The 12586-nt window shown below is 45.4% G+C and overlaps 2 protein-coding genes and 1 long non-coding RNA gene across 6 annotated transcripts in view; 1 reads left to right on the top strand and 2 right to left on the bottom strand.

The window, feature by feature from the left end:
* The window catches only part of SMCO2 (single-pass membrane protein with coiled-coil domains 2), an 86221-nt gene extending 83084 nt beyond the window's left edge, over nt 1-3137 (bottom strand). The window contains exon 1 of the mRNA XM_057491292.1: nt 2488-3137. The gene's annotated coding sequence lies outside the window, so the exon portion shown is untranslated. The remainder of the gene's footprint in view (nt 1-2487) is intronic.
* A 1257-nt stretch (nt 3138-4394) lies between these two features.
* On the top strand, nt 4395-8828 carry LOC130680850 (uncharacterized). The gene is made up of 2 exons (XR_008993881.1): nt 4395-5092; nt 7341-8828. It is a non-coding gene; the product is annotated as an uncharacterized LOC130680850 (long non-coding RNA).
* An 859-nt stretch (nt 8829-9687) lies between these two features.
* STK38L (serine/threonine kinase 38 like) overlaps nt 9688-12586 on the bottom strand; it is a 67962-nt gene continuing 65063 nt past the window's right edge. For all 4 annotated transcript variants that reach the window (XM_036889372.2, XM_036889377.2, XM_036889374.2 and 1 more), the window contains one exon: nt 9688-12484. In XM_036889372.2, coding sequence (XP_036745267.1) covers nt 12357-12484 — 128 coding nt within the window. In that variant the 3' untranslated portion in view covers nt 9688-12356. The remainder of the gene's footprint in view (nt 12485-12586) is intronic.

The raw sequence follows: 12586 nt of genomic DNA, 5'->3' as shown, positions 1-12586 counted from the left end.
ACCAAATTGGGTCACTTCTCAATGGTAAATGTAATACGTGTTGTTTAACCCTCAGTAAAATAATCCAGAATTTAGACTGAACAAAGACACTGTGTGTCTTTTACCAAGGAGGTTTGTAGTTCTGTTGAGAATGAGATTAGCTCTAAATCTCGCTGCATTCTACATGCATCTCCCTGGGGATGGTAATCAATCCAACAATATTTTAAAGTCCCGCCATCTAACATCACCTTCTCAAGGATGGAGACAAATTTGGAAAATGGGCAGCTGCTTGCAAGTCATCAGCAGCATTGTTCTCCCCACCAGGAATTAGTCTTCCTATCAACTTTCATCCTAATGCATTCCACCTTTGCCCAGCATGAACGGCTAGCTTCTTACCATTTCCTGTTTATTCAGTAATGAAGACTGTACTCGCAGTGAACCCTGGGAAAATCAGGCTTTGCTGCCAAGCACTGACATGTAAAACCAAAAACCCTTTCACATGGGATCAGGGTCCCAACTGGGTGTGGATGGGCTACCACACACCACAGATACGATACTGAAACATTACAGAAGGACTGACCTCTTCTACATAACTGTAAGGAGGAAATTTTACACTCTTGGCCTTGACTTCAAAAGTAGCAGGATGTCTAACAGGGAAGTCCTGAGGATGGTTCTTAAGATGAAATCATTTTAAGGGAGGAAGGCTCAGATATGGTGAGCAAGGAACCCTGGCGGAAAACCCTGGGGCCAAGTATACCTATGTCAGACCTCACAAACTAAAACGTGCTTAGGCTCATTATCTCTGCTGATTTTTATTTTAAGACTCTCTGTTAATTTCTGGTGAGTTCTAAATGGTCAGGGGGAAACTGTACACTCCTGGAGTCCAAGGACGAAGAGCTTTGCTGGCATGTGATTTTTTTCCATGATCAAATACAGCTGGAGAACCAAAGCAGAGAAAAGAGATGGTTTTACTTGCTCAGGGCCATGCCCTTGCCAGGGACGTATGCAGAAGGTCAAGAGGACAAATGAGTAAGTGATGCTTACAGTGGCGCTTCACAGAGTACAGGCTGGTAGGAAAGCGAGAGATACCAGGAAGGAGCTGAAAGAACACGGACGTGGGTGGGGTGTTTGTGTAAGTAGGAGTCATAAAAATACGAGACCATGATCAGCAGGGAGACGGTCAGACTTGGGGATTCAGAGGTACAGAATTTCCAGCAGATTCAAGGGTCCACCTATGAGGCACCCAAGGGGCTACTGCAGTGACGGGAGGGCGGGGGATGTTGGAGAAGAGGAGAAGGACCAGTCAGCCATGATGGCATCGGGCGGTGGGCAAGAGAGGAAAATCTCTAAGAATACAAGGGGCAGCTTCCTGGAGGGGTGAATGACTCCGAGGATAGAAGAAGGTGAAACAAGCAGAAAACCTAAACGAAGGTCATTAAGTGACAGTAAGGAATGTCTGGACATGGCAAGGAGGCTCAAATAAATGCCAGCCTCCCTCTCTAGTAAGGGGCTGATCTGGGAGGGGGCGGCCCCCCCAGCACCAGTAAGGTCCCGGATGTCAAAGCATCAAAACCCAGAAAATAAAAAACATAGTTAACACATTTATATTTCCTTGAAAGTTTTTGAAAACAAAAAAATTTCAAGACTTCTACTATTTCCATTTTAAATTCAGAAAAAAATATACATATACCAAGAAAAGTTTTGTGCTCTTCACAAGCCTCAGGCATGTCTTTGAAAGGCTGAAGTTATACCACTATTTGAGGACTCACGGACGCAGCCTTTCTTAGATTATTTGTTAAATCCACGGAACACAGACGGCTGACACTACGAACTTTGTGCAGCTGGAGATATGAGAACACACTGAGCCACTTTCAGGGGACATTTTCATGTTTTCCTAATGAGAAAAGACGGAGTTTCTAATCAAAAGCACAGGATTGCAGACCGACTTATCCTAAACTGTGTAAAAAAGAGGTCTGCTGGTCAGTAGTATGGAGTGAAGAAAAACACTTTCCACAAGGGTTACCTGCCTGTAGAGGATTCCCTTGGGGGGAAGGGGAAGGGTAACTGCTGTTAGAAAGTGGCAGCCATGTGGCTTCGGTCGCATCTAGATGCCACGCTGGATAACTGACCGACAGCCTTAGTTAGGTGCCAGTTTCATGCCTGGGCAGGAACTGTGGCATCTGAGTCCATGAAGGGCTGTTGCTTGTGGCAGCGGACAGCCCATGGCTGCCAGAGGCACCTGCTTGTTCCCGGGGGTAAGGAGGGGGGTGACCCTGACAACCTGCGCTGATCGCTGATGACTAAGGGAGGAGCTTCCCAACTGTGCGCACTTGGTGAGGTACCGGCAGGATCCCCGCTCGCGTTCAAGCCCCTGCTGCGCTCACACCGGCCCACCCACGACACGCCGAGGGGACCGCCTCCGCCGACCGCGGGGCTGCCGGGCAGTGAGGGAGAGGCACTGTCGTCCAACACCCCACCTCGCTGTGTGGCTCTAGGTAAGGCGCTTACCCTCTCTGGGCTCCTCATCTATCAAGAGATTATGATGCCGACTACAGTTACCTCACTGGGCTGCAATAAGGAACAAAAAGGTAAGTGAAGAAACTGAGACTAAGCATAAATACCCTACCCGAGAGACACAGTGAAGCGCAGAGCTCGGTCACGGCTGAGCGCGGAGAAGCTCTGAGCTTTGCACCACGCATACTGCCTTCTCCTTCCAAACCAGAGCCTCCTCACGTCTCCACTTCCCAGAAAAACTTCAAATGTTCAAATGGCAGGATTTTGGCACGCTCCCCAGCAATCAAATTCCCACAGCTGCCTTAGATTTCCAAAAGCACCTCTACTCGTTGCCGTATTTCAAAGAATCTAAACTCATCACCACAATCCAACAGCAAAGGGGAGATGTAATCAACGGCTTCCCTGAACTTCTCTTTGATTACGTCTGGGTGTTTTCCTGCCTCCCGTCTTAAATGACAGCGGCTCTACAACCATCCCCGCGTTACGGGCAGCCCCGCGGGGAGGCCCCAGAAGGCAGCCAGGCAATAAATACTCCAGGGAGGGAAAGACACAGCAGTGCGTCCGACTCGGTTCACAGCCATCCGCGGAACACGGAGCAAGGCTGCCTGGCGGCAAGGGCGCGGGGCGCGAGCGGCGGAGGCGCACGGGGCCGCCCGCGGGCCCCGGAGGACGCGCCCCCACGCGGGGGACGCAGGAGGCATGGACGGGCTCCCAGCGCCCGCGCTGCTCCAGAGGCCGCGGACAACGGCTGGCAGGCGGAAGACGGGCTCCCGCGGCCACGCGGCGGTGCCCGCGGACGGCCAGGGGCAGCGGGCTGGCGGCGGGGCCGCTCGCCGTCCACGGCGGGTGGTCGTCGGCCCGGCGCTGAGCGATGGGCTGCGGCGGCCCCGGGCCCCCGCCTCCCGCTCCCTCGGAGCACGCGGGGTGCCGCACCTGCGTCCCCGAGCCACCGGTGGGGCTGCGGGTACCGGGGGAGCCCCGCGCCGAGCGCGCCCATCTGCGCCGCCCGGCCGCCCGCCCGGCCGCCCGCCCGGCCGCCTCACCTCTGGCCGCTGCCTCCTCTCCGCCGCCATCGCGGGAGCCCACCCGCCGACTCGCCGCCCGGGCCACTGAGCATGCGGCCTGGGGCCCGTCTGCCCGCCGGGGCGGGCGCCGCGGGACTGCGGGCGAGGCCGGGCACCGGGCGGGGCGGGGCCACAGCGGCGCACGGTTCCCGCCCCGCCCACCCGGCCGGCGGCGGAGAGCGCGGGGGGGCCGGCGAGCCTTTCCTTCCCCCTGTTTCCGCGGTCACGGTGAGATCCGCAGTCCGGGTGCGAAGGCCGGGGGGTTTCTCTGGGGGGAAAGGTGAAGCATGGATGGAGAGCGTGGCCGGGTTGGGGCAGCTGGAGGGGGCACTTCCCCGGCGCCTTCTCCCGCCCGCCCAGGGAAGGGCCTCGCTGAAGACACTGGTGGGTAACGACGGGGAGGTGCGGGCCGGGGGTGCGGTCTTCCAGGACGCTGTTTTGGCCCTGGCAACGGTTGCGTAAATCCACAATCAAGATCTTCTGGGGATCATGTGACAGCTCTCCGTCTTCTGCTCCCTGACCACTGGTCCCAGACCCGGTCTTTGGGCCCAGTTTGCCTAGTAGAGGTAGTGGAGGAAAGGAACCGCAGAGAAACTCCAAACCTTTGCATCAACCGGCCTGTCTCTTAATTTTCCTACCAGGACTCTTCCTTACGGCGTCTTCACTAGCTGCTTATATGTCCCGAGGGCTACATAGGGCCGCACCTGGGCAAGGAGGTTGGAAGCGCGCTCCCAGGCAGAAGTGGGCATGACCCCAGAGGTGTTGCAGCGTTAGGTGGGGGCGCTGCTGGAAGAGGAGGGAGGCGCTAAGAACTGCTTTGCCCTGGGGACCACACACCAAGACATCCCTTATCCAAACCATTCTTGAATCACCTCAATCCTGGCTTTCCCTTGGAACTCTGTCCGAATCTACCAACACCAACTGGCTGGCAGCTCAGGAAGATTCCAGAGAGCCAAGCAGAGTCGTAAAATCTGGCCTAGGTCTCCCTGAACATATTCAAAACCTGGCCTTCCAGGCAAGTGTACACTGTTCTGAGATGGTTTACGGAGATGCGGACCGGGTCAGATACTCTTGGACCTGGGCATGCATTACCTGCCACCTTAATGGTGAAGCAGAATGGCCAGGACCCGGGTTAAAATGTACAGTTCACACTGTGTATATCCATCGTCCTGCTTACAAAGCATTTTTCTCTTTAAATCATCTCATGGAAGCCTCACAACAACCTTTGTGATCTGGTCAAACACCTGTAATTCATGTTTTATTGGTGGGTAAACAGAGGTTCAGAGATAAGGGGTATTTGGGCCAGGATCACTCGGTAGACGGTAGAAACCAGAACATAAAAGCCAGATCTTCTCAGGAGTTCACGCTGTGGTGTCCGGTCAGCTTGCCAGTGAGTCACTGCCATCCTCCTTTCTTAGAAACCATGATTCACTTGCACCAAAAGCCTGAAAACAAAGGAGAAGGAATCCAGAACCTGAATTACGGAGCAGGAAGTGTAACGCACGAGGAGACCAGGCCACAGGACCAGTGGGCAAGTCAGTCACTCTCATAGCCGAACATGTGTTCCCCTTATTCAAGTTTAGACCCAACTTGCTTCCCTGTCTTTATGCTCTGCGGCTTTACTTTCCAAGACTTTTTTTAAAGAGTAGTTGCATTATACTTCACAGGAATAGCGGTCGAGAGCCACACAGTATCTTGACAGATGGATAGGAACTAATCTCTCATTTCCAGCCACTGGTTTTCTCATAGTTTTTCTCCTTGGGTAAAATGTGAGAAAAGTGATTTTAAACGTAATTTCCATAATGCATGGGATAACGCCTTCTGGTCAATGTGGTTTTCTTGCCAAAAGCCCAGGAACAGCTTTGCCCTTGAGGAGTCATCGCTAATCCAGCGGTGAACTTCGTTCGTTCATGAATCTTGCTTCACTGCCAAGTACGCGGGCAGGAGCAATTATGGGAACTCAGAACCACTGCCACACAAACTATAAATTCCTGTACTTACTCATCTCCTGCTAGGACTGTAACAGTGTAATTTAGTTTGGGGGTTCCTTTAAGTCCAGTTAGATATTTTAGTTGGTCCAAGACAAAAAAAAAATCCACTTGCTTCAAAGTGTAGGTAAATTGAAGATACTATTTCCAGTGAAGCCTAAAAATAATAGCTCTCCATTCATGAGCTCCTGAGGGCTGCAGAAAACAAATAAATTATTAATGTTTAAAACTACAGTTTCTTCCCCAGCCCCCAACCTGTCCCCAGCATTCTGTGGAGGTCAGTATTGGGGAAAAGTCTAGGATGTGCTGAACAAATGCGTGAATGAGAGTGCAGTTGGGAGACACGGGGAAGCTAAAGGTGTTCCCGAGGGAGAGATGAACCTGAAGTGGGCTTCCGGTGTGGGAGAGGTTGGCTTGGGCTTCGCCTATGAAGCAGGAGAAGCAGAGCAGGTAATTGCAGGGAGGGTGTTCTGAGGAGAGGAGGTGGTCGCAGCCGCCAGAGAGAGTGGAAATTGGAGAAAGATCTTTTAAACGGGTACTGAGGGAACTTCATTGTATAATGCAAACCCTCTTAGGTTATTTCCCTGGAAAATAACGACTTTTAACAAAGGCTACCATCCTCCCCCAGTATCTTTTGATGTTGATTTATATTTTTATTAAGAACTAAAACATTTTGAGATCAGCCTTAGATGGAAAGGAGGGCTGCTCACAAAATGCAGTTGTTAAATACATTCGTTCACGATTATTTATAAAGCACCTACAATGTGCCAGGCACCAGGTCAGCGCAGACTTCTGTACTTCACCCACTGTGCATGCTTGCTTCACGTATACATGCTCACGGCAATGGCTGAGGCAGGGACATTTTTTTTGGGAAAGTCCAACCAGTGTCCTTTTTCCCTTAACTCAGTGGTTGCCAAAGTCAAATGGGCTTGAGAATGTGCAGAATTTCAGCTGCACCCCCACCGAGCTTCTGATTTAGTAGGTCTGGGGCCAGCAACACTAAGTCCATACTTCAAATAAACACCTTAGGTGATTTCCAAACAGTTGCTCCGAGGGTTCCAGTTTAGGAAATACTGCTTCAACTTGTCAAAACCATCTTCTTAAGCCTAGGTTGTTGGAGAGGTAAGTCGTGTGTATTTCTATTAGCCACAGGACAGACATAGCAATAACCTAAAATTCCGAGAAAAATACAGGGGGAACAAAACTTAGGACAAGCATGACAGAATAGTCGTGCAGACATGTCTTTATATATGGAGTTATTACCTGAAGTTATTTTTCCCTTAGAGATTATGTGCATGTGTGTGTGTAAGTGTCAAATGCTGACTTTTTACTTCTGCAGGTTTTGGACACTCCTAAAGCCTGTGGTGTCCCAGGTCTCCCTCAGTCCTCCCGGTACCGTGCACATAGAATTGGGCAGGAGGGTTGTTCATGTTCTGCTCATAATTATCTCACCCAAGAGAACAAGAAAGGCAAGGGGCAGTGCCCCTTTCCTGTTTACTGCTTCCTCCCTTTGGAAGAGACTTAAAAGCCACCCTAAGTTGAAGGTTTTGATAAGGAATGTTTTACTGTGAACAGCAAAGTGATTCAGAGCAGAGCAGTCGAGCCGCAGTAATTAGGCCACCTCACCCCCAGCTGGATGTTGGGGAAAAGTAAGTTGATGAGCGTCCCTCTTACTGACAAAACAGCTTTGGGGGAGATGGGTCAGGGAAGAGATGGACAGGAGCCGGGAGGGATGACAAAAGTACTGGAAAGACCAAGCCCTGGTCCCTGGGCCATGCATACATTCTGTTTGTAGGTGGTTCCGAGACCCACCCTTACACCTGGTTCTCCAAAGGACGAGAACCCTGGGGCCCCAGCAGCTGAGCCATGGGCTAGAAAGTGGTACCAGGACTCCTGTTTGAGATGGGTCAGAAAAGACGTTAATGGACCAGCCGTAATTTATACACAGGAAATGGCAGAACAAGCGACAAAATCCAGGTGCCATGGCCTCAGGTAAGACCCATTGCTATAAACCTGTGTGGCACCCCTTTCGTAATCCTAGAGCTTGTTAAAAGAACTCCCAATGGTTCTGGTATCAGGGGACTGTGTGCTTTAGATGAGTCCTACCTTAGTAGCAGGAATGTGAATCCTGACTAGTTTTAAGTCAATCACCAGGCCAGGTACTGTTGTGGGATTGGACAATGACATAATCATGGCCAGTAGCACATGGGGGTTCCGTTGCTTAATCTTCTGGAAAACACTTTCCTTGCTTTTAAAAAAGGGTCACAAGTAGTAGTTTCTCTTTTTAAGGACTTGTATATTTTGTAAGGATTTGAGAAAAGACCAAGGACACAGGCAACATCTGATGACCAAGTAAAAAATGCAAAGAACTTGTGCTCTTGATCTTTTTTGATACTAAACTGACTACTCTGGAAGCTCCTTATCTTGTTACAAGAGATATTCATGTTCCTTACAGTTGAAGCCACTTTTACCTGCATCTTCTAACACTTAACAGTCAAAAGTACCCAAATGACTGCTCAGTCACTAGCTCCTGCGTGTTTCTCTGAGGTCTACAAGCATGGTCTGTGGGTGGCGGAGTAGGAGCACTAGACTCGGGTTCAAATGCGCTTCATTACCTGTGTTTGGGTAAAACACGCTCAGCCTCATGTTCATCATCTGTAAAATTATGATTATGCTTATTCCACAGAGTAGTAAAAACTAAAATGAATAATGTAAGGGAAAGCGTTTCATATGCAAATGTAGGTTCTTTTTATCAGAAGATGCTTTAAGATGAATTTAGAGGCTCCAACTTTGCTCCGATGTCCAAATTTTGACAGTGTTTTCACTCATGTCTTAACATTAACAATGGCATTACTGAAATGACGGGAGCCAGGCAACGGCTGGGGGCACCACCAGGAAGAGCAGGATCCGGACCGGCTCCCTGAGCTCAGCAGAGAGTATCCGACCCAGCATCTTCCACGGGACAGGATGTACCTGGGTGCCTGGACCACTTGTATCACTGGTTTCCATGCTATTTTGAAGCGTTTTCAATTTCTGAGGCATCTTTAATTTTAATTCCGCTTGCTGACTGGTTTTGGCGTAGCAGACAGCTGTATATAAACCTGTACATCAGTCGTTTAAGCATAATACAACAGAAACTTCACATATTTATTTTGTTCTTGATGTGAGTTTTAAGTGTAAAAATTGGATACATTTACAAAATAGTCTTTCTTGGGTTTTGGATAATACCTATCTCAAAAAAGCCAAAAATAAAAACCAAAAACCTCACCACCAGAAATATAAACATAGTTTTTATTCATTTCTTTCCGTCAATGAAAAAGGCCTCATGCCACCAAAACATTCTGAAACTCAGTAACTGAACCCAGAACTCAATAGCCTAATGATTGTTTTTCTACATGACTGAATAATTTATATTGCTTTTTAAAAAATAATTAAGATTATTTTTATTACTTCATTCTTTTTAAAGCAGCAATATCCCCTCACATTTTTTCATAAAAATCTAAAATGTCTCTAGTAGTCTCAAGTATCCTGTATTTATACTTTTTCTAAGTGTTTTTCATTAAAAATTTTCAGAAATAAGTGCACTTCTAAACAGAAAATAAAATTTAAATAAAGGCAAGAGGAAATTTATGGTTGCAGCAAAACAGTAATTTTCAATGTTCTGACTCTTAGCAATTCAAAGAGAGAAAGTGTTTAGTAGACAAGGATCTTTCTACTGATAAAAATCTTGAAAATCTTGATTCATTTATTTGAGATCAAAAGACGGATAGCTGTTTCTCCTACCAGAAGATACTGATTTTCTAAAGATTTCTAAACTAAAACACCAAAAATAAATGTACTTAAAATTATTTTAAAATTTACATATTTACAGAAAGTTATATAGGTATTCAAACAACAAAGAAAGTACACTAATATGTAAGTAAATGAAACCCTGTCTTAGGCCTTAGGGACCAAAGAGTTTTGAATTTTCCACATTTGTTATTTTCCATTCAACTAATAGCTGATTAAATGTTACACATTCCATTCAGAAAAGGCTGATTATGAGAAGTTCCTTATTTTCAGATAGCACTATGCTCCAATAAATTTGAAGAGTTAAAGCTATGTTAATAAGAAAAGCACAGAAGAAAAATAACACAACTTGCTTTAATACAAAGGTTTTTTAATAAAAAGTCAAGGTCTACATTAAATCAGGAAATCAATAAATTTGAATTATACAAGCTTTTTATGTGCTTAGAAAAACCAAAAACACCCAGTTTATAATAAAACTTTTAATTCAAAATAGAGTCTAATTTAAAGAAAATGTCATTATGCCCAGTTGATCAGATACGGTTTTGTCATTTAAATTAAGTGGTTCACCTGAAATACAGGCAGTGTATAATAGAGAAAATTCAATCTCAAGGGTACTTCACAATTTATCTAGCTAATGTGCATCATGAATCAAATTCTTAGCTTCCAAAGGGCAGACACAGTCTTTAATTGCTTTTAGATAGGCACTTAAGAAATGCTTTTGATGAGGAGGAAACCCCAAAGGTTGTGATTCACTCTATCAACTTCAGGGAAAAATGAGACTAAACAAAGTACTTTCCAGAACTGCCTGCCAGTCCACTGCCAAGAAGTCATAACTACTCTTCCTGTTAATGAGAATGAGTGAGCAGAAACTAAAATGCTCTATTCTTACTCAGTTAAAAAGTCAACTTAGGTAATGCAGCTCCTTTATGTCAATCTCTCTGTCTCTGTCAAATTGAATTAATATTTTACTGTACAAGAATGGTTACAATACTAGAATTAAAGAATGTTGGAGTTTCCTCATATCTTACCCACTCACTATCATACTAGCAGAACAGTCCTTTTTTTAAAAAATAAAAAGGAGTAGGGAGGTGAGGTGGGATGAGAAAACCTCATAAAACTGAGAAGTCAACAGATTTTTTAAAAATTAGAGGCAGTTATAATTAGAAAAGCCAGAACTACTAGAATTGAAATAACCCCAGAATTTTAATAGTTCTCTCTCCTAGGTACTCAGCCACATGGGCCAATTAGGAAAAGTGGAGATGCGCTACTGGGTGACCACATAATTAAGTATCAAATAAATACAAGAAAGAAAGAAGCAATGAATGAATGAGAGAGAGGAAGGAAGGAAGGAAAGAAAGGTGGGGAAGGGGACCCAGGATGGTCTTACTGAAACAATGTGGAGCTACCTAGCAGCATTTATAAAAAAGCTTTTGTAGATTTGCATAATGATCCTATGCAATTCTTCCCCATTAAGAAGAAAATCCTTACAAATAAATCATCACATTAGATTTTCATCACTGATCATTTGTAATGGTTATAATTCTATCTTTAAAAAGTTCAGTCAACAGTTAAGACACACAGTAGGCCATTCTTTGATAAAGTATTATTCCTCAGCCAGTCTTAGGAAACCAAAACCTCAGAGTTGTTTTAGAATTAAAATGTTCAGCTAGAAAAGATTATTTAATTCTTAGGGAAATACCCAATGAATTTGATGCTGACATCATCTCCTCTATCCTCTTAATTACAAACATCCTGGCCCGCATTTACTTCCTTAATTCCACTTACATTAACCACAGTGATGTAGCGCAACATGAACAATATTGCCCTTGAATAAGATGACCTCTATCATGTCAGATCTGCCATGTCTGAATACTGCATTCCTGCAGGAAAGGAAAATTCTACACGGTTGTGAACATCCACTCTGTTCAGGTTCTTTGGTACATTTGGAGTATAAGAAAATAATGGCACAATGATACAAGTATTATCAAAGAAAAAATTTTCACCAAAAGAAATAAATGTTAACCTGTCACGATATGTAACAACTTCCTAGGAAACCAAAGTAAATAGCTTTGTTCTCTGTAAGTCCATTTACGTGATCAGAAATTTGACATTTAAAAAAATAGTTTAATAAAAATACACTAATTCTACAAGCAGCCTTCATGGTCATTTCTTCAATTCAACTCACCGTAATCAAATTAAAATAATGCCATGTCCTTTTGTTAAAAAAGAAGTCCTCTTGTCACAAGAAAAGAAACCTTACATTTTATATAATACAGTACATTTCCCTAGGAGTATACAGACTACATACATAAAGGGCATCAGTATTTCTGAATGCAAAGTAAATATATCAGTGGAGTGCTTGAGGGAAGGTGCTAAGCTCTTCCTTATTATAAACCTGTCACTCCTAGTGTGAAGTTTGTGTAATAACATCATGATAAATTCTATTTTTTTTTAAATAACCAGTGTACTTCCTTTTTTAAATTTCTTCAAACCATTACAGAAATCGTCTTCACATATATTCTACAGATGTCCAAACCAATAGGGCAAGGATTCTAACGCCAACTATGGAAGATGGCTTTTATTGATAATCTAGACCCATAAGGTTTGCGGTGGAACAGCGATAGTGCAGCGGTACCTACAGGTGAGCCTATGTTGCATTGTATGATATGTGTTTCTCCTGAATTGGTTAGAGGTGTTACAGTACAAAGCCACAGCACACACAGGCAGAGTGGACCTTAATACGCATGTAGGCAGTGCACTTAGAAAGGGATATGTGTTCCTTTAATTCCAGTACCTTCGTACAATAAAGTTAACAAAAATAATACAGTATCAAAAAAAAAGGCCAGCTGGCACTGCCAACCAATTCATGTTGTAGTCTGAGAAACCCTAATCCCGAGAATTCCCTCTGGTGGTCATAAGCACCCCCATCCTCGGAAGTATCCCGTTGTCGTCACCTACGGCCAAGCAGGCTGGTGACGCGGCTACCTGAGTTCTCCTGCTTCTGGGCGAGTGCCATCTTCCTTCACAGCTTTCCAGCTTTCACGTAGGTGGGGATCGAGCCACGCTGGGTCAATCCTTCAAACCTCTTGTAAGTGTAATTGAGAAAAACCCAGTCTTTGGATTTGTAGTCCGGTTCGGTGGTGTTTGGCACTAGAAAGACAGAAAAATTGAACAAGAGCAAACGCATTTCATTAGTGAAAATGTCATCATCTTCGTAGACTTTAAATAGCGTTAGTTGTGGTGTAAATTTTC

The sequence above is a fragment of the Manis pentadactyla genome, chromosome 14, assembly GCF_030020395.1.
Source record: "Manis pentadactyla isolate mManPen7 chromosome 14, mManPen7.hap1, whole genome shotgun sequence".
Lineage (NCBI taxonomy): Eukaryota > Metazoa > Chordata > Mammalia > Pholidota > Manidae > Manis > Manis pentadactyla.
Note: the sequence above shows the minus strand (reverse complement) of the source record. Positions and strands in the feature narration are given on the sequence as shown.